Raw genomic sequence first — 25,551 nt, 5'->3', positions numbered from 1 at the left:
CTGCTGCAGCAGCACATCACCCTAAACATGAACGCCACAGTTAATCCGGTTGTTGCTAGCAATGATGCACTCCATTGGTGCATCACTTAATACAAAAACCAAGAGAGAACTTCAATTGGAATATATGTGTCTGACATTTAACATAATCTCACATTAGTCTTTCGGAGATTGGCCTGGTATAATTACTGGTTAGTCACTTGTTCATTTGTGGTATAGACAGTAAATAAGGCATTCAAAATATGAAACCTGATGAAGTTTGTATAAACCTCATTTTGCCTATTTACACTTCACAGGTCATAGTCCAGTTTCTATAAAGCATGTATATATAACTAAAATTTACACTTCTATTGTAGTTTTTAAAGACTGCTTCCTCTAGAAGTATTTCTTACCAATACGACTATGCAAACATTGGTTGAAAAAAGGGCATGCAGGTGTGTCAAATTAAAACGAAAAATCTATATTGTTTTTGTTATGCCCTGAGCATGTATGACTTATTTTTTAGTAAACATTGGCTCTTCACCTTGGAATGCATCTTTGCTTCTATAAATAAATTACTTTTATCACACAGTCTTGACCTTTGTTCTTCATTCATTGGACAGCATGTGAATACTTAATTATAATTTTCTTCTTTCTGGTTTCAAACAGAGAAATGATAAAGGCCAAAGTAATTAGAGGTCCACAAAGGGAAGGTTTTGGCTCGTTGGCATCCCTGAAATGGACACAAGAGTTGCAATACAACGATGTTTATCTTTGAACCAGACGCCAAAACAATGGTGGACACAGCATCAATGGCACACAAAATGACGAGAGTTTGGATCAATGGTTTTGAGATGCAAAAATTTACTTTTTTCAATAAAGCAATGTTGTTTATGTTAAGAGGCAAGGAAAATAAGTTTCATAATTTAGCTAGGGCTGCAACACAGTCTTGTTCTCAGGTTTTTAACCAAACTCCTGATTGTATCTTGCATATTATTGAGAATGAAATGATGTAATTATCTTCCCGTCAAAAATAATAATAAACTTGTGTATTTTGTTGGCATAACAGCAGAATTAAAGTGTGTTATATTCACCGTCAATCCAAACATTCACTAGAATAAGATAGGGGCTATATTAACTGCTGCCATGCACATATTAAATTCTGAGATGTTCAATTCTGAATCCAACATCAAAAAGGGAGGCAACAATCGCAAAGGTATTTTCCCTCCAACTAAACCAACACTATTACCAGCTTTTGCCGTCATCAACACACTTCCTGCAATTGAAGAGCTGCACTAACAGGTTCTGGTTCATACATTAGACTCACATCCATCTCAAATACTGAATCATGATATATAAACAAACCAAATAGCACATGGAAAACAAAATTATTCAGAACATCACATGTTTGTTTTTTCTTTGAAAAAAGAACATCACACGTTTGTACAATCATATAATTCGACTTAGACAACCACTGGTAATGCAATAAAGAAAAATATCCATTGTCTCAAATTTCAGGGGTATATAAACTTCAATACATTCATAATTTCATGTAACAGATGTTAAGTATACCTTTCTTCTATAAAACAGATGGTATGTATACCGTTCTTATATAACTTAATCAATAAAAAAATATCATATGTGATAAAGATTTAGCAAGTGTATTAAACTATATCGAAGTTGTATATCGGCACTATAAAATTAACCAACACTGATACAACATAATATTTTGCATAACAGAGCAGACATGAAAGGAAAAGGTAGCTGCTATCACACTCTAATAGTTAAGACTTGATATCCCCCACAACTAATACCCAAAAAAAAAAATGGTGACCTAATACTATACTATGTTGTAGAAAAACGATGTTGTGTGAAAGCTACCATATGCATAGCTATGAAAGAACAGATATGTCGTATGCACACCATTATGACAGCTGCTGGCTGAGGCATGACAGAATGACCATAACAACCCTAAATTATACCAAGTGAGAACCATAAAAAAGCCGTGTGAAATTTTTATATCAGCAACATAAATTTTACAGAAGATAATACTGCATAATTGTTTGCTGGCATGGTAGAAATAAGAGGAAGCAGAAAATGTGGTCATAAAAACGCATCCAATAAATGACAAGATATTGGTATCCTCACAACTGCTAAAGGAGCAACAACCCGAACAATTCCATGGGACATCTGTGATGGCTGTTCTCCTGCAAGAACAAGCCAGCCAGATACTCCTGAAGAGATTGCTTGAAAGTAAAGATGGTGTTCTTTGCCACTCTTGAAAGCAACTCTACAAGGCACAGTGTTAACTGCAAAACAAAATGAGAGAAATTTAAAAATTACAAGTCAATTTCTGACTCAAGAAGTCAAGATAATATAGCATATATCTTTTCTCCACTGGCCAAGAGGAGTTACAAATAACATAATCTAACTTAGAATCAACATTCCAAATACTATTCCTTTTGTCTCATATTATGTGTCTCATTTGAAATATTTGTCTCAAATTTATCAATACAACATTTATTACTTTTTGCCAACGTTACCCTTATCTATTAAAGTAGTTGCAATGCAAGTATATGCCAGACAAATAATAAATGAAGTAAAAGCATATTGTAGTCTTAACATATTATTTTGCATTGAAAATTGGTATAACTATAAGTCATAATTTTCGAAAGAAGTGTGCATATCCCAAATGAGACACGCGTGAGACGGATGGAGTATTTTTGTAAAATCACATAGTCTTGCACCATAGAAAAATGTAATTAGTTCCTGTATTCCCTCAAAAAAAAAAAAAAAAAAGAATTGACCCAAGCGTTGCTAATGTAGCATGAGAGAAAAATCCTTTAATCTATGACAAAAGCCATTACAGAAACTTCAAAACAGGTAACTCGTGACTATGTCTAAGCCATATTTCTTTGTTGCCAATCATTAGTTAAAAAAATTGGTAGTTATTATGATTATGATTTGCAATTGAGCTATTTCATTGCACCACTCACACACACACACATGAAGCATCTCTTGATCTTCTTCTTCCCTCCCCCCTTTACCCTTCTATATGTCCTACACCTAAGCAAATACCTAAAATTAATCAATGCCGATTTAGATGATACGAGAAACTTCAGTTCAGATGACTAACCAAGGCTGATTTCAGTGCCCGCCTTTGGGCCGGATACATCAATCCCAGAAGCCTGGGCACCACAATTTGCGGGAAGATCACCAGGAGGGTCAATTGGAGGTTGCTCAGGTGAAGCTCTCCCAAGAGTGAATAATTGAAGTTGGTGTAGTAGTACAAATACCTAAATGAGAAAGGAAGCAGAGTTGAGAATCACACAATATTCTAATTTTTTATGCCAATCTGCACTTGAAAAAGAATGTGTGCTAGGGGTTAAATAATCACAGACCTTCACCGGTTCCTGCATTCTTTCTCCCGCATCAAATGATGCCCGTTGAAGTGTTATCCGTAGGCACATTAAAGATATCATTTTAAGGCCTACTTACTCTTCATACTCCATAACAACGGCAGCCAACCCTAGGAAATATGAATGTTGAAACAGGTAGAAGAATACCTTCTAAAGAGAATTTATGTGGATGTGGCAAAAAAAAGCACGCAGCTTGGTTCTTTCGGAGGAGATGATGATTCCATTGCTGCAGTTACAAAATTTTCTAGTTCAAGCACACAACTAGACCTCGCAAACATAGAAACAATCAAGCAGAACATTATATCATATAAATTCACCTCTTTTGCACTTTCTCCATTCGTCACATATAACAGAAATAAGGAAGTCGGACCAGATGCCTTTAACCTCCTCTACAAGATCAGAAGCACAGTTCTTGTAAGAAACCTGTATTATTAGAGAAGAAACTTGATATAATTGCATTAGGAGAGGCAAAATAATGTTTTTTCTCAAATAAATCTTTTTCTTCTATGATCATGGTTACACATGAGGCAAAGAGGAAAGATGAGTTGTCAAAAAGTACAATCTTTCAAGCCAGACATTTATTATTTTTACAAAGACAACCAGAAAAGATTAAGGGGCTTCTTTTAAATGTTTTCCTATTTTTGTGTATTCTCTCTGTCATCAAGTCTCCGTTTCTTTAATTTGAATCAAACTTAACTTTTCTTTTAAGTTAGATATAACGGAAGTCACTCAAATTATAATGGCAAAATTCATATCAAGACACGTATGTTTCTTAGACTAATATACGATTTATGCGTTGGTCAATTGTCAATGAGTTAAATTACTAATATATTTGCATAGTTAAGGGTTAGTAAAATTTTGATTCAGTTGTGTGATTTGTATTGGTATCTTTTCTCAAATCGCTCAGCTTCGTCAAATGGTCTACTGAACTGATAATCTTAAAAAGTAGAAAGTAATTATTATATCTTCACAATAGCAACCGGCAATATTACATTAAGCTACAAAGAAAACATGTGAACTTTTATATATTTGTAAACATTATATAATCATAAAAGAATGTTGTATGTTCTTGAGGGTATATTTAGAAATATGTCATGTTCTTACTTTCAACACTTCAAGGTGATGACTGTTGAATTCTGATTCACTGTAAGGAAGCAACTGACGCAAAAGCCAACCACCGTCCCATAGTGTCTCCGCAGATATACTTGAGCGGCAAAAAAGGCTTACCAATGCATCAATGACCTGAAATTCAGGTACATAAAATATAAGTAATAAGCTTAAACATTACAAACTAAGATCATGCTGACTTCCAATTAAAGAAAAAGAAAACCATCCATGAGCAATGTTACTTATTTATGAGGGTATCGTGTCTTTGTAAGTTAAAGGAGAGATCCATACTATAGTGAGGGGGTGCCCCTGGAGTAAATTGTATTCCTCATCTACTGTTTTTGTTTTTCAATAACATAGTTCCACTCTTTTGGTTCTTTCTATCTAATTTCCATTTTGTTTTCTCTGAGCTCCCAGCACATTAGTGTTTTGCACTACAGTTATGAATACGGCCTCACAAGACTCCCTCAAGAGCTATAATTCAAATAATCAAAAGAAAAAGACTCTGGGAACATTAAACTTACACCGCGAATCTTCACAAGCAGTGAAACTGTATTCTTGTTCAATTTTCCACTTATTGCCCTACAAAAATAATAAGACAGGCAATCAGATAACTGATAGGTTTTAAACAAAGAAGAGGGGAACTCAACGACAACATAATGTCCCCGGAAAATAGGTCATGTGCAGTGAAATTATCAACCACTACTCAACAGTTAAGTAATTAACTTTAAAACAAACCTTAAAAAGGATATGTAGTAAGACAACAGCTCTTCATTTTTGAAGTCGAACGAATAAGTTATCAAGTAGTTTACATGTTCATTACTACACAAATAGTCTGCAACAAAAAGAATCAGCAAATAATATTGTTATTAAACCATCAATATTGTTATTATATATGGGAAACTTCACAAAATAATCAACCTACATATAAGTGAGAACCATAAAAAAGCCATGTAAATTTTTTATATCAGCAACATAAATTTTACAGAAGATAATACTGCATAATTGTTTGCTGGCATGGTAGAAATAAGAGGAAGCAGAAAATGTGGTCATAAAAACGCATCCAATAAATGACAAGATATTGGTATCCTCACAAGTCACAACTGCTAACGCAAAGAAAAACGTAGTGACCTAATTAATATCAAAACATTAACTCATCTCCTGGTAATAAAAAATCTTCTATCAGCAGGCACCTGGCATAAATCAATCAAGAAGGCATCTAATGCCCTGCCCCTGCGTGTAACACATTCTCCCCATTTCCTTTCATCATTACCTGTTAAAAGATTATTAATATACAGAAACCTCAATATAGAACAAAATACATAATTTGATAGTCAAGCAGCAGTTCACCAACAAAATATCCAAAATGAAACAAAACCAAAGCCTAACAATTGCAATTCACTAATAAATAATCTCATCAAAATCTGTATGAGATAAATAACTCAAACACTTCAACTACCGTATCCAAAATTTTGAAGGGGTTGGAATAGAGCAATACCCAATAATAAGATATCATAAAATGGGGAAAATCATAAATTCATAACTACATATTCAAATATTTGCTGACACATGACGATGATCCAAAACTATTTTGAGAAAGAAACTCGGGCGTTATAATTCCTCTTCAAAGCACCAGTAATTTATTATACATCCTCGTCAAAGCAACAAGAATTGGCGCCTTCAAGCTGTTAGTTGTTCACTTGCTCTATCACCTTTAGCCTCTCCTTCGTCCGAACCATCAGCTACATTGGTTTTATCTGCCAACTCTGACTCAGTAGTAGTGGCATCAGTGTTCTCTGACTCTGTTTCCTTTAAACCTAACATCTTGGAAGTTATTAAAATTCCAGATCCTTTTCTATTTCTAGCAGCTTCGGCTGCCTCAGCCTCCTTAGCCTTGGCTTCAGCTTTCAACCTTTCCTTCTCCTCCATCAGTTTGGCCAAGTCCTCTTCTCTCCCTTCTTTTCTCAATTCCACCTTAACAAACTCTTGGAATTCCTCATCAAAGTCGACACCATTGTCATCCAACAACATATCAACAATCTGAAGCACATCATCCAACCTTCCTGCCTCGCTCAACACCTTCATCATGAATTGATAGCTAGCAACATCCATCTTGAGCTTCTTCACCATTAGGTCAAAGAAAGACTTAGCATCATCAATCTTCCCAACTTTAACCAACCCATCAACTAACCTATTGTAAACAGCCAAGTTAGGCCTCAAACCCGATTCCACCATTTTTTTGAAATAGCTAGCAGCGTCATCAGGCCTGTTTACTTTGAAACAAGCATCCATCAACAAACCATATGTATACTCATCAGGGTTTACTCCTTTGCCCTCAATTTCTCCATAAACCTCCTCAGCTTCCAAAATCATCCCATTATTACACAAATGCTCAATAAAGTTATTAAATGACAACGTATCCGGCTTACAACGAGACTCATCCATGCTCCTGAAAACCTCAATCGCCTCCTTGAATTTTCCCTGAGCACAATAACCATCCACCATGACATTAAAGCTTCCCAAATTAACAGCCAACTTAGCAGGAGGATTATGCTCCTTGATCATCCTATCAAAGAGCCTCATTGCCTCATCAAATTTGCCATTCTTGGCAAGAGCATCAAGCACCGAATTATAAGCAATGTCACTCATCTTCTTTCCCTCTACAAAAACCTGTTGATAACACTCCATAGCTTCCTTCTCCATCCCCTTGAGAAAATACCCCTTCATCAAACACCCCAAAACAACCCCGTCTTCCACAACCCCACCCAACTTGTCTTTCAACTCTTGATAAACCCTTAAGACAGCATCCCCATCAGAAGTGCTAGCATGACCCAACATCAAATAATGATAAACCAGAGGGTCGGGTGCAAAACCGGAAGCATTCATTTGATCCTTAATATCCATAGCACGATCAAGCCTATTGTTATCAACCAAACCCTTGATAAGAATGCGGAAAGTAGTAGGGGAAGGGTTAAAAGGAGCATCCTTGATGAACTGTTTGAAATTGTCAAGAGCAGTATCAGGCTTGCGGCAATCGAGATAAGTCTGAAAGATAAGATTGTAAGTAATGATATTAGGAACTACACCAGCTTGTGTAATGAAACGGTGGAGGGATAGAAGATCGGAATAACGAGACTGACGGAGGAGGGCGAAGAGGACAGCGTTGATGGTGAAGATGGTTGGGCGGCAATTGGAATAAATGGAGTGGCGCGTGTAGAGTGCGGCTTCATGAAGATCGTTTTGGCGGATTAGGGTTAGAATAGTGTTGTGAAGGTTTAGACGGTTGGCGGTTAACGCAGAGGCGTGTTCGGGGAGTTTAGGGTCAGTGGGGTTGAGATAGTAGGGTGGGGATTGTGATTTAGGGTTTGGATTGGGTGATTGTTGTTGGTTGCTGCGGTTAAGGGCAGAGAGAGGGGGTTCGATGCGGAGTTGTCGCTTGCGGCGGCGACGTTCGGCGGCGGCTTCTTCTGGTGAGGCGAAGGAGAGAAAGCGAGGACAGAAGAGTGAATAAGGGATTTGGCGGTGAGGATGTGCAACGGTTTTCAGGTGAGTGAGAAATGTTGCTTTTGAGAGAGCCATGGTTGAGTTGAGTTGAGTGTGAGAGTGAGAGAAAGATAGGTTATGTTATAAATCACCTGCACATCTAGCGTGCTGAATTTGTATAAAAATATAGTCCCAGAAACTCATTTCACTTCTCCATACAAAATTACTGTAATTACTTTTTTCTAATTATACTTTGCATTTTTTTTATAAAGAGGAATGCACCAATAAACGACAAGACACTACAAATCATTTTTCTCTCTCTTTCACTTTTTCACTTTTTGTTAATATATGTGAAATGAACAAAATCTGAGTTATATTGGGACGGAAGAAAGTAATACTTTCAACACTCCCAATTCAATATATTATATTTTACATTTATGATAAAGAAAAATGCACCAATGGCAATATTTGACAAATACCTTTTCTCTCTTTAACTTATATATTATTTCTTAATATATGTGAAATGAACAAAATGCTCACTCATAATGGGACGGAAGGAATACTCCCCATGTTCTAAATCTTAAATCAATGTTCCTCTATATGGAAAAAAATAACTTGCAGTGTTTGAAGAAGCTGCTTGAATTGTATATATATAAAAAAAAAAAGCTTGATTTAGCCATTTGATTCAGAACTAAATCATCCAATGAGTGCTAGTGCCTTTGACTCTAATTGATTCTCTTAAATTAATGTTCAAGGGATCCTTGGATTTCATTACATCTTTTCAAAGATACTGATTGATTAATTAATTAATTATATATCTTTGGAGAAATTGCACTTACATCCCTTCAGGCCTGCTTGAAAGACACACATGTCCCCTTTATATTTAATAAACATTCACCACCCTTTTTTGTTCAACTCCAGATTTGGTTAGTGTTTGTTCAAAAAATAGAAGGGTGTGTTTGTATCATATAAGCAGACTTTGAGGGAAAAGAGTGCAATTTTCTCTTAATTATACATGATTTAATGCTGATAGCCCATCCTGCAAGAAAGTGGGATATCTACCTTTTCTGTTACGTACAATCATTGATAGTAGGATTGGACAGGATTGATATTGTTACCATTCAATCGCGTTCTGTACGTAGAAAGGACAGTCTAAAAAAAATTACCATCAATTGTTGTGTGCGGTACGATTAGCAACATAGTACTTATTGAATCCCATTGTTTAATACCTGATACAGGAATCACTGTTATTGGAAAGAGAGGCTAAAGAAGAAGCCAAAAGAGCTCAGGCTGAGACTGAAGCCAGAAGTAAGGAGCTGTTTAAAAAGGTCGAGGATTCTGACCGTAAAGCGGATCAACTCCAAGAATTGGTTCAGAGGTTAGTAATGTTTGAGGAGTAAAAAGAGCTCTATAGTTATGAGTAATAGTTTCACTGTGCTTATATACAAATCTATTGCTTATAAGAAAAATACAAATCCATCAAATTTCTAAATGAAAGAACTGACCACTAAAGTATTAGATTAGATATAACACATTTATCCGCTTTCACCTAATAGCTTAAACTTCTGAGATGTTTGATTCATTACATGGTATAATGGTGACCAAGTTCTTTTGAGATTAAGGACAAGCTTTGTGAGCCTCTGCACTTTATCTGTGTCAAGCTCAAAGGTCTCTTGCTTGAGAATGTGTGTTTGATATAAAACCATGATTCACGTGCTTTCATCTAACCGTGTTAGCTTTTGGGATATGTTGAGAGTTCCACATTGAATGAGATATGACCTGAAAATGTGTATATAAGTGAGGGCAGTCCTCACCTTACGAGCCTGATCCAAGCCCATCTAACAGGATATATACATATTGTTCAAATCCTAAATGCATCAAGTTTTATTTTAACTTACATTCTTTGATTTTTCTATCCTTTGAATCTACAATGCACTCAACAATTACTACTAGTCTACTACTCCCTCTATTCCAAAATAAGTGTCATTTTAGCAACAAAAAAGTGCCAACATTTATTACTTTGTTCCAATTCTTCCCCAAATTTATAGTGTTGTGTGCACAATTTCCATGTCATTACACTCCACTGTGCATTTATGACAATGACTAATACTCAATCGTTTGTAATGACCACTTTTAAAATTGTTACACTTATTTATTATTTTTCTTTATCTCTGTCAACAAACTTTAGTCCACACATATTTTTGGGACAGCGGATGTACCATATTTTCCTTTCAACCATTTGTCCACGCATGTAATTGTGTGCCTTTGGATGAGCAATCAAGTTTTTATGTTTCTCCTCTCCCCGTTAATAACCATATATACCTTTGTTAATATAAATGCAATTAAATTTTTAAAATAACTCCATACAATGCAGATTGGAGGAAAAAATTTCCAATTCAGAGTCAGAAAATCAAGTTCTTCGCCAGCAAGCATTGGCTGTATCACCAACTGCAAAAGCTCTTGCTGCAAGACCTAGATCAGTCATTATTCAGGTAAGAAAACATTCATGTGGTCATTGCAAAACTATGGTATATGAAGAGGGACTCACAATGAGATTTTGTGCATGATATGCAGAGGACACCAGAAAACGGAAATGCTCTGAACGGTGAAGCAAAAACTGGATCAGTAAGAGGACACTTATTTTTTTCTGAATATATATCAACAACTCATTTTTGTAATGAGCCATTTTGTTTAATTTGTTAAATTCTTACCTTCCGTATATCTTAGGATATGACTCTTGCTCTATCCAATGTACGTGAGCCTGAATCTGAAGGAAAGCCACAGAAATCTCTCAATGACAAACAACAAGTGAGTGGCTACATAGATGTACTTAACAATATTAATATGTGATACATGCTTTAAATTGAATTTTCAATCTAACTATATTGCCCTTCATTTTCTTGTTCATTCCTATTTAAATTTCACTTTTTGGTTCAGGAAAACCAGGACGTGTTGATCAAATGCATATCACAAGATTTGGGATTTTCTGAGGGCAAACCTATTGCTGCATGCGTCATATATAAATGCCTTCTACACTGGAGGTCATTTGAAGTTGAAAGAACAACTGTCTTTGACCGTATCATTCAAACAATAGCTTCAGCTGTTGAGGTAACACAACACTTTTGGAATACTTGTATTGATATTCACGATGTAGTGCTTTTGCAATTCATCAATTTTTGAAATGCCCAAAATATTTTACCAACACTGTTCTGCATCATTGAAGGCCCAGGATAATACTGATGTATTAGCCTATTGGTTGTCTAATACATCTACTTTATTGATGCTGCTCCAACGCACCCTCAAAGCAAGTGGAGCTGCTAGCTTAACACCACAACGCCGAAGAACAGCATCATCTTCTCTGTTTGGAAGAATGTCTCAAGTAAGAATGCCTATCCTTTCTGAATAAATTGCATCACTTTATGTAGGGTTCATTTATATTCTTACAGTCTGATATTGATTGCCTTTTGTGATTTTAGGGACTAAGGGGATCTCCACAGAGTTCTGGATTGCCATTTATAAATGGCCGAGGTCTTAGTAGACTCGATGGTTTACGGCAAGTAGAGGCAAAATATCCGGCACTTTTGTTTAAGCAACAGCTTACTGCCTTCCTTGAGAAATTATATGGAATGATACGAGACAACCTGAAAAAAGAGATATCCCCATTACTTGGACTGTGTATACAGGTAAAAAAATACTGTACATGTTTTTGGGGGAAATGGAAATCCAAATTTTGAGAAATTCCCATTGGTTAAGGGGCTTTTGCAATGAATCTATCATACTTGGATTTTAATTGAATGTCATATATGAGGGCAATCCTCACCTCACAAGCCGGTTTGTGGGGTTGTGTACTTGTGTTAGAGCCCTACCTCAAATTCGAAGATACCTGTACAATAATCATAACCTATCTTTATTGAAATTAAACAAAAGACAAATTATTTATAGAGACCCTCAAACACAGGAAATTCATAGAGGAGGCACACTGTCTGTAGCGGTTGAAAAATAAACTTTTCCCTTTTTGCATGTTAAATCAGAAAACAATTCATAGAAAGGAAAAGTTTTCTTCTGTTAATTCCACCTGGACAATCTTCTTCTGTAATGTTAAGTTTTATTTTATGTTACAAGTAATCCCTAAATCACTAGTGGGTACTTGTGCATATTCTTTCACTTTTCTATATGCAGCAGTGACGAGTGTTAAGATACCCAGTAATCGACGAGTTTAATTATCTGGTTGTATACATTTGTTCATTTTATTTTATAATAAAACAACTGCAGGCTCCAAGGACCTCTCGTCAAGGTTTAGTAAAAGGGCGCTCACATGCTAACGCGGTTGCTCAGCAAGCTTTAATAGCTCATTGGCAAAGTATTGTGAAAAGCTTGAACAACTCTCTAAAGATAATGAAAGCAAACTACGTGAGTTTCCCTTTCAGTTTCTGCATTTCCGTTATCTGAGTTTGATCTTAACCTGTTTGAAATGGTTTAACAGGCACCTCCTTTCTTGGTCCGCAAGGTGTTCACCCAAATATTCTCATTCATCGATGTTCAATTATTCAACAGGTAACCTCTTTCTCTCACTTTGCATTTCATGTCCTATTGAAGAATGCAGGCTTTTTGATGGACTTGATCTGGTCATTACTTGCAGTCTTCTGCTGCGTCGCGAGTGTTGTTCGTTCAGCAACGGGGAGTATGTGAAGACAGGTTTGGCTGAATTAGAACAATGGTGCATCGAGGCAACAGAGGAGGTTAGCACCAAACAACTAGTTCAGATTGTTTACTTTTCAATTTTACGATTTTTACCTCAATATATGGTGTACAGTACACTGGCTCGGCGTGGGAGGAGCTGAAACATATCAGGCAGGCAGTTGGATTCCTGGTAACATTCACAGCTTTCATACAAATTCAAATTCAACTCAGTATCGGTATCTATTGCGTAAATGACCGGCACTCATTTGTCTGTTTCAGGTGATACATCAAAAACCAAAGAAGTCCCTGAATGAAATAACTAAGGAACTTTGTCCAGTGAGTGCCTTCTCTCTTTCTATTAACTATTCATGAGCTTAAAATTTGCTCTGATTTTATTACTAAGTATAACATTTTGGCGTTGCAGGGTCTCAGCATACAACAGTTATACAGGATAAGTACAATGTACTGGGATGACAAATACGGAACTCACAGTGTGTCTACGGAGGTAAGTTAACATTGCTAACTTTTATGTTGATGACTTTGTGTCATTAATCTCTTTGTAATATTACTACGGTTGAATTGCACATCTTTTGTACAATTCCCAAGCTGGGAACACCTGCAATGTGATAAACCTCAAAACAAAGTAGCTGATAATTCCATGGATTACGCAGGTTACAACAACCATGAGAGCTATGGTTGCCGAGGACTCTACTAATGCTGTCAGCACTTCTTTCCTATTAGATGATGACTCAAGGTATAGTATCAGTTCAGGAAACAGTCTAATATTTCTTTGATTGTCTTTGACTTCTTCGTATCATTTGTCTTTAACCTTTGAATATGGGTGCAGCATTCCATTTTCGGTGGATGACATCTCCAAATCCATGCAAGAAGTAGAAGTTGCTGATGTGGATCCTCCTCCGTTGATACGTGAGAACTCAGGGTTTGGTTTCTTACTAGCTCGCTCGGAGTAATACACAAATAATCGTTGATTATGCCTCTATCGCTCTACTTACGGGTATCCCCAGGTCACTGCACAAAGATGCATGTGCCAAGTTGTGCATATAATTTTATTGTCCTCACATGTATAGTATATTTTCGCTAACTCAGGCTTCTATTATTGGTGAGTTGCCTGGGTTAATTCATTATTACCCTTCAAGTTTCATCAACGCGAGGGGTTTTGTTAAGAAGCCATGTCGCAAGGCACGTGACAAATGGCGATCATAGGTACAGCCATACAGGTTGTTGTCCAGCTGTTGTTGTCACACCTGCTCAAGGTTTTGTTTTTTGTTCTCATTTTAGGTTTGCGAGTCTTATACATGGGTGCAATTAGTTACTCCATGTATTTTATAGCGCATATTTATTTGATGTGGTTGCTATTTGTATTTGGTTGTGCAATTTTTTTTATTAAACCTAAGTTTTTTTTGAACAGCTGAGTTATAATGAGATGACTCAGTGCACCTGTACAGACGTGTGATCATTTATTTGAATTCCATTTATATTTTTTTTAACTGTATCTCGTAGTATTCAACAATATCTACAATTTGTATTACAAGTATCCATTTTAAGGAGTGCTTGCATGAAAAAAATAAAAAGAGAAATATGCATTTACAAGTTCACCTACCAAATTTGAATTCTTAGCACCATGGATTAGTTCAAACAAATACAACATCATCCAGAACAAATGACATGGATATTAATTGAGTAAGTCAATCAGATCTCCCAAGAACAGTATTGTTGAACTCTCCATCACTTGACCTTGGTGATTGATCCATTTGACCTTGTTCAAGAGTTATCTCTGATTTAATTTTTTCCTTAAGCATTACTTCCAACAAAAAACTTCCTCCATTCCATACTGAAGCAGCAACCTTAAGTATTTGGAAGATTACATGCAATTCATATGACAGGAATATGGGGACAGCCAGTGCCATGGTTGCAATGGTAAATATGCCTTGTAGAAAAATGTACATTAGCATGCGATTTTGATCCCCAAGTAACCCCACTTAGGCGCCACCATATATTGTTTGCTTTCTTTGCTTTTTTTGAGAGTAGTGAAAGATTGAAGTCAACAATGAGAAAGAAAAGTGAAGTGCATAGTTTGAAATTTTAAGCTTCTTCAGAATGCTATTGAAACAGTATCAGTTATAAATTTGTGTACTTTGAGAGAGGGATAACATCTATAATTACCTGTAGGAAGTCATGACTTCAGGATCTCTTAAAAGCCTTTGTCGGCGTAAGACATTGACAATGAGGAAGTATAGAACCTGCCACAGAATGTAAGCTACTAAGAGAACCAGAAACAGCCATGTCCAGAGATAGGATTTATCTTCAACATAAGGCCATGTAGCTCTTTGAAGAGATCCCTCTGGATGCAAAGCTTCAAAGGTAGCAGGATTCCACCATCTGATGGTAAAGAAAACAATTCCTGGAAAGAACAATAGCATTAAAGCTATAATGAAATCCAAAATGGAACCAATAATGAACATAAAGTTGGCATTTTTTTTTTTTTTTTTGTGGTGGCCGAGGTTTTTACCCCGGACCTTGCATATATTATGCATTGTCCTTACCAACTGAGCTAAATGAACATAAAGTTGGCATATCTATAACAAGCAATATTATTACAAAGTACCATTTCATGGAAACCAGCATCATATGCACATTAAAACATATATATACCCAACATACTACTCTGGATAAAAAGCAGATATACCTAATACCCAAAATTTGACCATTGAAGTTAAATACCAACAGCTATCACAGCAGAAGTATACAGTTTTGCAAAAATTCATTTTTTTTGCATGTTGGAACAAAAACAGAAACTGTAAAAAGGAAGGTCCAATCAGTTTATATACCAGGTAAGAGATGGAGAAGAACACTAATAAAATTATTGTTTCAGCAATTTTTTTAATAAAAAAATGAAAGAAATGATTAACTTGTGCACATTTTGATAAATAAAGGATTTAAACGGGACAAAAAAAAGATAAAGACCAATATGTTACAACTAAATAAGATAGATAACTTCTAGCATACTTTTGCCTAATTTTACTTTTCCTTCCATGATTAAAAAAAGTTGTAGGAAAAAGAACTATATGGTTGCTGCTGCAGCAGCACATCACCCTAAACATGAACGCCACAGTTAATCCGGTTGTTGCTAGCAATGATGCACTCCATTGGTGCATCACTTAATACAAAAACCAAGAGAGAACTTCAATTGGAATATATGTGTCTGACATTTAACATAATCTCACATTAGTCTTTCGGAGATTGGCCTGGTATAATTACTGGTTAGTCACTTGTTCATTTGTGGTATAGACAGTAAATAAGGCATTCAAAATATGAAACCTGATGAAGTTTGTATAAACCTCATTTTGCCTATTTACACTTCACAGGTCATAGTCCAGTTTCTATAAAGCATGTATATATAACTAAAATTTACACTTCTATTGTAGTTTTTAAAGACTGCTTCCTCTAGAAGTATTTCTTACCAATACGACTATGCAAACATTGGTTGAAAAAAGGGCATGCAGGTGTGTCAAATTAAAACGAAAAATCTATATTGTTTTTGTTATGCCCTGAGCATGTATGACTTATTTTTTAGTAAACATTGGCTCTTCACCTTGGAATGCATCTTTGCTTCTATAAATAAATTACTTTTATCACACAGTCTTGACCTTTGTTCTTCATTCATTGGACAGCATGTGAATACTTAATTATAATTTTCTTCTTTCTGGTTTCAAACAGAGAAATGATAAAGGCCAAAGTAATTAGAGGTCCACAAAGGGAAGGTTTTGGCTCGTTGGCATCCCTGAAATGGACACAAGAGTTGCAATACAACGATGTTTATCTTTGAACCAGACGCCAAAACAATGGTGGACACAGCATCAATGGCACACAAAATGACGAGAGTTTGGATCAATGGTTTTGAGATGCAAAAATTTACTTTTTTCAATAAAGCAATGTTGTTTATGTTAAGAGGCAAGGAAAATAAGTTTCATAATTTAGCTAGGGCTGCAACACAGTCTTGTTCTCAGGTTTTTAACCAAACTCCTGATTGTATCTTGCATATTATTGAGAATGAAATGATGTAATTATCTTCCCGTCAAAAATAATAATAAACTTGTGTATTTTGTTGGCATAACAGCAGAATTAAAGTGTGTTATATTCACCGTCAATCCAAACATTCACTAGAATAAGATAGGGGCTATATTAACTGCTGCCATGCACATATTAAATTCTGAGATGTTCAATTCTGAATCCAACATCAAAAAGGGAGGCAACAATCGCAAAGGTATTTTCCCTCCAACTAAACCAACACTATTACCAGCTTTTGCCGTCATCAACACACTTCCTGCAATTGAAGAGCTGCACTAACAGGTTCTGGTTCATACATTAGACTCACATCCATCTCAAATACTGAATCATGATATATAAACAAACCAAATAGCACATGGAAAACAAAATTATTCAGAACATCACATGTTTGTTTTTTCTTTGAAAAAAGAACATCACACGTTTGTACAATCATATAATTCGACTTAGACAACCACTGGTAATGCAATAAAGAAAAATATCCATTGTCTCAAATTTCAGGGGTATATAAACTTCAATACATTCATAATTTCATGTAACAGATGTTAAGTATACCTTTCTTCTATAAAACAGATGGTATGTATACCGTTCTTATATAACTTAATCAATAAAAAAATATCATATGTGATAAAGATTTAGCAAGTGTATTAAACTATATCGAAGTTGTATATCGGCACTATAAAATTAACCAACACTGATACAACATAATATTTTGCATAACAGAGCAGACATGAAAGGAAAAGGTAGCTGCTATCACACTCTAATAGTTAAGACTTGATATCCCCCACAACTAATACCCAAAAAAAAAAATGGTGACCTAATACTATACTATGTTGTAGAAAAACGATGTTGTGTGAAAGCTACCATATGCATAGCTATGAAAGAACAGATATGTCGTATGCACACCATTATGACAGCTGCTGGCTGAGGCATGACAGAATGACCATAACAACCCTAAATTATACCAAGTGAGAACCATAAAAAAGCCGTGTGAAATTTTTATATCAGCAACATAAATTTTACAGAAGATAATACTGCATAATTGTTTGCTGGCATGGTAGAAATAAGAGGAAGCAGAAAATGTGGTCATAAAAACGCATCCAATAAATGACAAGATATTGGTATCCTCACAACTGCTAAAGGAGCAACAACCCGAACAATTCCATGGGACATCTGTGATGGCTGTTCTCCTGCAAGAACAAGCCAGCCAGATACTCCTGAAGAGATTGCTTGAAAGTAAAGATGGTGTTCTTTGCCACTCTTGAAAGCAACTCTACAAGGCACAGTGTTAACTGCAAAACAAAATGAGAGAAATTTAAAAATTACAAGTCAATTTCTGACTCAAGAAGTCAAGATAATATAGCATATATCTTTTCTCCACTGGCCAAGAGGAGTTACAAATAACATAATCTAACTTAGAATCAACATTCCAAATACTATTCCTTTTGTCTCATATTATGTGTCTCATTTGAAATATTTGTCTCAAATTTATCAATACAACATTTATTACTTTTTGCCAACGTTACCCTTATCTATTAAAGTAGTTGCAATGCAAGTATATGCCAGACAAATAATAAATGAAGTAAAAGCATATTGTAGTCTTAACATATTATTTTGCATTGAAAATTGGTATAACTATAAGTCATAATTTTCGAAAGAAGTGTGCATATCCCAAATGAGACACGCGTGAGACGGATGGAGTATTTTTGTAAAATCACATAGTCTTGCACCATAGAAAAATGTAATTAGTTCCTGTATTCCCTCAAAAAAAAAAAAAAAAAAAGAATTGACCCAAGCGTTGCTAATGTAGCATGAGAGAAAAATCCTTTAATCTATGACAAAAGCCATTACAGAAACTTCAAAACAGGTAACTCGTGACTATGTCTAAGCCATATTTCTTTGTTGCCAATCATTAGTTAAAAAAATTGGTAGTTATTATGATTATGATTTGCAATTGAGCTATTTCATTGCACCACTCACACACACACACATGAAGCATCTCTTGATCTTCTTCTTCCCTCCCCCCTTTACCCTTCTATATGTCCTACACCTAAGCAAATACCTAAAATTAATCAATGCCGATTTAGATGATACGAGAAACTTCAGTTCAGATGACTAACCAAGGCTGATTTCAGTGCCCGCCTTTGGGCCGGATACATCAATCCCAGAAGCCTGGGCACCACAATTTGCGGGAAGATCACCAGGAGGGTCAATTGGAGGTTGCTCAGGTGAAGCTCTCCCAAGAGTGAATAATTGAAGTTGGTGTAGTAGTACAAATACCTAAATGAGAAAGGAAGCAGAGTTGAGAATCACACAATATTCTAATTTTTTATGCCAATCTGCACTTGAAAAAGAATGTGTGCTAGGGGTTAAATAATCACAGACCTTCACCGGTTCCTGCATTCTTTCTCCCGCATCAAATGATGCCCGTTGAAGTGTTATCCGTAGGCACATTAAAGATATCATTTTAAGGCCTACTTACTCTTCATACTCCATAACAACGGCAGCCAACCCTAGGAAATATGAATGTTGAAACAGGTAGAAGAATACCTTCTAAAGAGAATTTATGTGGATGTGGCAAAAAAAAGCACGCAGCTTGGTTCTTTCGGAGGAGATGATGATTCCATTGCTGCAGTTACAAAATTTTCTAGTTCAAGCACACAACTAGACCTCGCAAACATAGAAACAATCAAGCAGAACATTATATCATATAAATTCACCTCTTTTGCACTTTCTCCATTCGTCACATATAACAGAAATAAGGAAGTCGGACCAGATGCCTTTAACCTCCTCTACAAGATCAGAAGCACAGTTCTTGTAAGAAACCTGTATTATTAGAGAAGAAACTTGATATAATTGCATTAGGAGAGGCAAAATAATGTTTTTTCTCAAATAAATCTTTTTCTTCTATGATCATGGTTACACATGAGGCAAAGAGGAAAGATGAGTTGTCAAAAAGTACAATCTTTCAAGCCAGACATTTATTATTTTTACAAAGACAACCAGAAAAGATTAAGGGGCTTCTTTTAAATGTTTTCCTATTTTTGTGTATTCTCTCTGTCATCAAGTCTCCGTTTCTTTAATTTGAATCAAACTTAACTTTTCTTTTAAGTTAGATATAACGGAAGTCACTCAAATTATAATGGCAAAATTCATATCAAGACACGTATGTTTCTTAGACTAATATACGATTTATGCGTTGGTCAATTGTCAATGAGTTAAATTACTAATATATTTGCATAGTTAAGGGTTAGTAAAATTTTGATTCAGTTGTGTGATTTGTATTGGTATCTTTTCTCAAATCGCTCAGCTTCGTCAAATGGTCTACTGAACTGATAATCTTAAAAAGTAGAAAGTAATTATTATATCTTCACAATAGCAACCGGCAATATTACATTAAGCTACAAAGAAAACATGTGAACTTTTATATATTTGTAAACATTATATAATCATAAAAGAATGTTGTATGTTCTTGAGGGTATATTTAGAAATATGTCATGTTCTTACTTTCAACACTTCAAGGTGATGACTGTTGAATTCTGATTCACTGTAAGGAAGCAACTGACGCAAAAGCCAACCACCGTCCCATAGTGTCTCCGCAGATATACTTGAGCGGCAAAAAAGGCTTACCAATGCATCAATGACCTGAAATTCAGGTACATAAAATATAAGTAATAAGCTTAAACATTACAAACTAAGATCATGCTGACTTCCAATTAAAGAAAAAGAAAACCATCCATGAGCAATGTTACTTATTTATGAGGGTATCGTGTCTTTGTAAGTTAAAGGAGAGATCCATACTATAGTGAGGGGGTGCCCCTGGAGTAAATTGTATTCCTCATCTACTGTTTTTGTTTTTCAATAACATAGTTCCACTCTTTTGGTTCTTTCTATCTAATTTCCATTTTGTTTTCTCTGAGCTCCCAGCACATTAGTGTTTTGCACTACAGTTATGAATACGGCCTCACAAGACTCCCTCAAGAGCTATAATTCAAATAATCAAAAGAAAAAGACTCTGGGAACATTAAACTTACACCGCGAATCTTCACAAGCAGTGAAACTGTATTCTTGTTCAATTTTCCACTTATTGCCCTACAAAAATAATAAGACAGGCAATCAGATAACTGATAGGTTTTAAACAAAGAAGAGGGGAACTCAACGACAACATAATGTCCCCGGAAAATAGGTCATGTGCAGTGAAATTATCAACCACTACTCAACAGTTAAGTAATTAACTTTAAAACAAACCTTAAAAAGGATATGTAGTAAGACAACAGCTCTTCATTTTTGAAGTCGAACGAATAAGTTATCAAGTAGTTTACATGTTCATTACTACACAAATAGTCTGCAACAAAAAGAATCAGCAAATAATATTGTTATTAAACCATCAATATTGTTATTATATATGGGAAACTTCACAAAATAATCAACCTACATATAAGTGAGAACCATAAAAAAGCCATGTAAATTTTTTATATCAGCAACATAAATTTTACAGAAGATAATACTGCATAATTGTTTGCTGGCATGGTAGAAATAAGAGGAAGCAGAAAATGTGGTCATAAAAACGCATCCAATAAATGACAAGATATTGGTATCCTCACAAGTCACAACTGCTAACGCAAAGAAAAACGTAGTGACCTAATTAATATCAAAACATTAACTCATCTCCTGGTAATAAAAAATCTTCTATCAGCAGGCACCTGGCATAAATCAATCAAGAAGGCATCTAATGCCCTGCCCCTGCGTGTAACACATTCTCCCCATTTCCTTTCATCATTACCTGTTAAAAGATTATTAATATACAGAAACCTCAATATAGAACAAAATACATAATTTGATAGTCAAGCAGCAGTTCACCAACAAAATATCCAAAATGAAACAAAACCAAAGCCTAACAATTGCAATTCACTAATAAATAATCTCATCAAAATCTGTATGAGATAAATAACTCAAACACTTCAACTACCGTATCCAAAATTTTGAAGGGGTTGGAATAGAGCAATACCCAATAATAAGATATCATAAAATGGGGAAAATCATAAATTCATAACTACATATTCAAATATTTGCTGACACATGACGATGATCCAAAACTATTTTGAGAAAGAAACTCGGGCGTTATAATTCCTCTTCAAAGCACCAGTAATTTATTATACATCCTCGTCAAAGCAACAAGAATTGGCGCCTTCAAGCTGTTAGTTGTTCACTTGCTCTATCACCTTTAGCCTCTCCTTCGTCCGAACCATCAGCTACATTGGTTTTATCTGCCAACTCTGACTCAGTAGTAGTGGCATCAGTGTTCTCTGACTCTGTTTCCTTTAAACCTAACATCTTGGAAGTTATTAAAATTCCAGATCCTTTTCTATTTCTAGCAGCTTCGGCTGCCTCAGCCTCCTTAGCCTTGGCTTCAGCTTTCAACCTTTCCTTCTCCTCCATCAGTTTGGCCAAGTCCTCTTCTCTCCCTTCTTTTCTCAATTCCACCTTAACAAACTCTTGGAATTCCTCATCAAAGTCGACACCATTGTCATCCAACAACATATCAACAATCTGAAGCACATCATCCAACCTTCCTGCCTCGCTCAACACCTTCATCATGAATTGATAGCTAGCAACATCCATCTTGAGCTTCTTCACCATTAGGTCAAAGAAAGACTTAGCATCATCAATCTTCCCAACTTTAACCAACCCATCAACTAACCTATTGTAAACAGCCAAGTTAGGCCTCAAACCCGATTCCACCATTTTTTTGAAATAGCTAGCAGCGTCATCAGGCCTGTTTACTTTGAAACAAGCATCCATCAACAAACCATATGTATACTCATCAGGGTTTACTCCTTTGCCCTCAATTTCTCCATAAACCTCCTCAGCTTCCAAAATCATCCCATTATTACACAAATGCTCAATAAAGTTATTAAATGACAACGTATCCGGCTTACAACGAGACTCATCCATGCTCCTGAAAACCTCAATCGCCTCCTTGAATTTTCCCTGAGCACAATAACCATCCACCATGACATTAAAGCTTCCCAAATTAACAGCCAACTTAGCAGGAGGATTATGCTCCTTGATCATCCTATCAAAGAGCCTCATTGCCTCATCAAATTTGCCATTCTTGGCAAGAGCATCAAGCACCGAATTATAAGCAATGTCACTCATCTTCTTTCCCTCTACAAAAACCTGTTGATAACACTCCATAGCTTCCTTCTCCATCCCCTTGAGAAAATACCCCTTCATCAAACACCCCAAAACAACCCCGTCTTCCACAACCCCACCCAACTTGTCTTTCAACTCTTGATAAACCCTTAAGACAGCATCCCCATCAGAAGTGCTAGCATGACCCAACATCAAATAATGATAAACCAGAGGGTCGGGTGCAAAACCGGAAGCATTCATTTGATCCTTAATATCCATAGCACGATCAAGCCTATTGTTATCAACCAAACCCTTGATAAGAATGCGGAAAGTAGTAGGGGAAGGGTTAAAAGGAGCATCCTTGATGAACTGTTTGAAATTGTCAAGAGCAGTATCAGGCTTGCGGCAATCGAGATAAGTCTGAAAGATAAGATTGTAAGTAATGATATTAGGAACTACACCAGCTTGTGTAATGAAACGGTGGAGGGATAGAAGATCGGAATAACGAGACTGACGGAGGAGGGCGAAGAGGACAGCGTTGATGGTGAAGATGGTTGGGCGGCAATTGGAATAAATGGAGTGGCGCGTGTAGAGTGCGGCTTCATGAAGATCGTTTTGGCGGATTAGGGTTAGAATAGTGTTGTGAAGGTTTAGACGGTTGGCGGTTAACGCAGAGGCGTGTTCGGGGAGTTTAGGGTCAGTGGGGTTGAGATAGTAGGGTGGGGATTGTGATTTAGGGTTTGGATTGGGTGATTGTTGTTGGTTGCTGCGGTTAAGGGCAGAGAGAGGGGGTTCGATGCGGAGTTGTCGCTTGCGGCGGCGACGTTCGGCGGCGGCTTCTTCTGGTGAGGCGAAGGAGAGAAAGCGAGGACAGAAGAGTGAATAAGGGATTTGGCGGTGAGGATGTGCAACGGTTTTCAGGTGAGTGAGAAATGTTGCTTTTGAGAGAGCCATGGTTGAGTTGAGTTGAGTGTGAGAGTGAGAGAAAGATAGGTTATGTTATAAATCACCTGCACATCTAGCGTGCTGAATTTGTATAAAAATATAGTCCCAGAAACTCATTTCACTTCTCCATACAAAATTACTGTAATTACTTTTTTCTAATTATACTTTGCATTTTTTTTATAAAGAGGAATGCACCAATAAACGACAAGACACTACAAATCATTTTTCTCTCTCTTTCACTTTTTCACTTTTTGTTAATATATGTGAAATGAACAAAATCTGAGTTATATTGGGACGGAAGAAAGTAATACTTTCAACACTCCCAATTCAATATATTATATTTTACATTTATGATAAAGAAAAATGCACCAATGGCAATATTTGACAAATACCTTTTCTCTCTTTAACTTATATATTATTTCTTAATATATGTGAAATGAACAAAATGCTCACTCATAATGGGACGGAAGGAATACTCCCCATGTTCTAAATCTTAAATCAATGTTCCTCTATATGGAAAAAAATAACTTGCAGTGTTTGAAGAAGCTGCTTGAATTGTATATATATAAAAAAAAAAAGCTTGATTTAGCCATTTGATTCAGAACTAAATCATCCAATGAGTGCTAGTGCCTTTGACTCTAATTGATTCTCTTAAATTAATGTTCAAGGGATCCTTGGATTTCATTACATCTTTTCAAAGATACTGATTGATTAATTAATTATATATCTTGGAGAAATTGCACTTACAACCCTTCAGGCCTGCTTGAAAGACACACATGTCCCCTTTATATTTAATAAACATTCACCACCCTTTTTTGTTCAACTCCAGATTTGGTTAGTGTTTGTTCAAAAAATAGAAGGGTGTGTTTGTATCATATAAGCAGACTTTGAGGGAAAAGAGTGCAATTTTCTCTTAATTATACATGATTTAATGCTGATAGCCCATCCTGCAAGAAAGTGGGATATCTACCTTTTCTGTTACGTACAATCATTGATAGTAGGATTGGACAGGATTGATATTGTTACCATTCAATCGCGTTCTGTACGTAGAAAGGACAGTCTAAAAAAAATTACCATCAATTGTTGTGTGCGGTACGATTAGCAACATAGTACTTATTGAATCCCATTGTTTAATACCTGATACAGGAATCACTGTTATTGGAAAGAGAGGCTAAAGAAGAAGCCAAAAGAGCTCAGGCTGAGACTGAAGCCAGAAGTAAGGAGCTGTTTAAAAAGGTCGAGGATTCTGACCGTAAAGCGGATCAACTCCAAGAATTGGTTCAGAGGTTAGTAATGTTTGAGGAGTAAAAAGAGCTCTATACTTATGAGTAATAGTTTCACTGTGCTTATATACAAATCTATTGCTTATAAGAAAAATACAAATCCATCAAATTTCTAAATGAAAGAACTGACCACTAAAGTATTAGATTAGATATAACACATTTATCCGCTTTCACCTAATAGCTTAAACTTCTGAGATGTTTGATTCATTACATGGTATAATGGTGACCAAGTTCTTTTGAGATTAAGGACAAGCTTTGTGAGCCTCTGCACTTTATCTGTGTCAAGCTCAAAGGTCTCTTGCTTGAGAATGTGTGTTTGATATAAAACCATGATTCACGTGCTTTCATCTAACCGTGTTAGCTTTTGGGATATGTTGAGAGTTCCACATTGAATGAGATATGACCTGAAAATGTGTATATAAGTGAGGGCAGTCCTC

At 36.0% G+C, this 25,551-nt stretch overlaps 3 protein-coding genes, 1 long non-coding RNA gene and 2 pseudogenes across 8 annotated transcripts in view; 1 reads left to right on the top strand and 5 right to left on the bottom strand.

Moving 5' to 3' along the window:
- The window catches only part of LOC146902959 (myosin-17-like), a 30,704-nt gene extending 16,531 nt beyond the window's left edge, over nucleotides 1-14,173 (top strand). The window contains exons 25-39 of the mRNA XM_085731429.1: nucleotides 9,224-9,363; nucleotides 10,360-10,477; nucleotides 10,560-10,610; nucleotides 10,713-10,793; nucleotides 10,923-11,093; nucleotides 11,209-11,364; nucleotides 11,462-11,668; nucleotides 12,258-12,395; nucleotides 12,469-12,539; nucleotides 12,625-12,724; nucleotides 12,799-12,855; nucleotides 12,945-13,001; nucleotides 13,090-13,170; nucleotides 13,337-13,419; nucleotides 13,513-14,173. Coding sequence (XP_085587555.1) covers nucleotides 9,224-9,363; nucleotides 10,360-10,477; nucleotides 10,560-10,610; nucleotides 10,713-10,793; nucleotides 10,923-11,093; nucleotides 11,209-11,364; nucleotides 11,462-11,668; nucleotides 12,258-12,395; nucleotides 12,469-12,539; nucleotides 12,625-12,724; nucleotides 12,799-12,855; nucleotides 12,945-13,001; nucleotides 13,090-13,170; nucleotides 13,337-13,419; nucleotides 13,513-13,636 — 1,635 coding nt within the window. The 3' untranslated portion in view covers nucleotides 13,637-14,173. The remainder of the gene's footprint in view (nucleotides 1-9,223; nucleotides 9,364-10,359; nucleotides 10,478-10,559; nucleotides 10,611-10,712; nucleotides 10,794-10,922; nucleotides 11,094-11,208; nucleotides 11,365-11,461; nucleotides 11,669-12,257; nucleotides 12,396-12,468; nucleotides 12,540-12,624; nucleotides 12,725-12,798; nucleotides 12,856-12,944; nucleotides 13,002-13,089; nucleotides 13,171-13,336; nucleotides 13,420-13,512) is intronic.
- On the bottom strand, nucleotides 1,617-8,101 carry LOC146902961 (protein TRANSPARENT TESTA 9-like). Of its 2 annotated transcripts, none has more exons than XM_085731432.1 (9): nucleotides 6,001-8,101; nucleotides 5,696-5,775; nucleotides 5,241-5,337; nucleotides 5,027-5,084; nucleotides 4,500-4,637; nucleotides 3,713-3,818; nucleotides 3,378-3,621; nucleotides 3,113-3,272; nucleotides 1,617-2,285 (listed from the first exon to the last, which is right to left on the bottom strand). In XM_085731432.1, exons 2-7 carry the CDS (start codon nucleotides 5,700-5,702, stop codon nucleotides 3,557-3,559), a joined length of 471 nt encoding a protein of 156 aa, XP_085587558.1. In that variant the 5' UTR covers nucleotides 5,703-5,775; nucleotides 6,001-8,101; the 3' UTR covers nucleotides 1,617-2,285; nucleotides 3,113-3,272; nucleotides 3,378-3,556. The 2 variants fall into 2 exon arrangements, with proteins under 2 accessions (XP_085587558.1, XP_085587557.1); XM_085731431.1 differs by having other exon boundaries at nucleotides 3,713-3,784.
- Nucleotides 5,990-8,101, bottom strand: LOC146902960 (pentatricopeptide repeat-containing protein At3g49240, mitochondrial pseudogene; annotated as a pseudogene). The gene has a single exon (XR_015021110.1). The product of XR_015021110.1 is annotated as a pentatricopeptide repeat-containing protein At3g49240, mitochondrial pseudogene (transcript).
- LOC146902958 (uncharacterized) lies at nucleotides 14,143-15,087 on the bottom strand. Its single transcript, XR_015021113.1, has 2 exons — nucleotides 14,850-15,087; nucleotides 14,143-14,698 (listed from the first exon to the last, which is right to left on the bottom strand). It is a non-coding gene; the product is annotated as an uncharacterized LOC146902958 (long non-coding RNA).
- A 2,287-nt stretch (nucleotides 15,088-17,374) lies between these two features.
- Nucleotides 17,375-23,860, bottom strand: LOC146902957 (protein TRANSPARENT TESTA 9-like). 2 transcript variants are annotated; one of them, XM_085731435.1, is made up of 9 exons: nucleotides 21,760-23,860; nucleotides 21,455-21,534; nucleotides 21,000-21,096; nucleotides 20,786-20,843; nucleotides 20,259-20,396; nucleotides 19,472-19,577; nucleotides 19,137-19,380; nucleotides 18,872-19,031; nucleotides 17,375-18,043 (listed from the first exon to the last, which is right to left on the bottom strand). In XM_085731435.1, exons 2-7 carry the CDS (start codon nucleotides 21,459-21,461, stop codon nucleotides 19,316-19,318), a joined length of 471 nt encoding a protein of 156 aa, XP_085587561.1. In that variant the 5' UTR covers nucleotides 21,462-21,534; nucleotides 21,760-23,860; the 3' UTR covers nucleotides 17,375-18,043; nucleotides 18,872-19,031; nucleotides 19,137-19,315. The 2 variants fall into 2 exon arrangements, with proteins under 2 accessions (XP_085587561.1, XP_085587560.1); XM_085731434.1 differs by having other exon boundaries at nucleotides 19,472-19,543.
- LOC146902956 (pentatricopeptide repeat-containing protein At3g49240, mitochondrial pseudogene) lies at nucleotides 21,749-23,860 on the bottom strand (annotated as a pseudogene). Its single transcript, XR_015021109.1, has one exon. The product of XR_015021109.1 is annotated as a pentatricopeptide repeat-containing protein At3g49240, mitochondrial pseudogene (transcript).
- Nucleotides 23,861-25,551: the final 1,691 nt, after the last annotated feature.

Source organism: Medicago sativa, chromosome 8, assembly GCF_051527215.1.
Source record: "Medicago sativa cultivar Bolivia chromosome 8, Bolivia_mono, whole genome shotgun sequence".
Lineage (NCBI taxonomy): Eukaryota > Viridiplantae > Streptophyta > Magnoliopsida > Fabales > Fabaceae > Medicago > Medicago sativa.
This window is presented reverse-complemented; position numbering and strand designations above follow the sequence as displayed.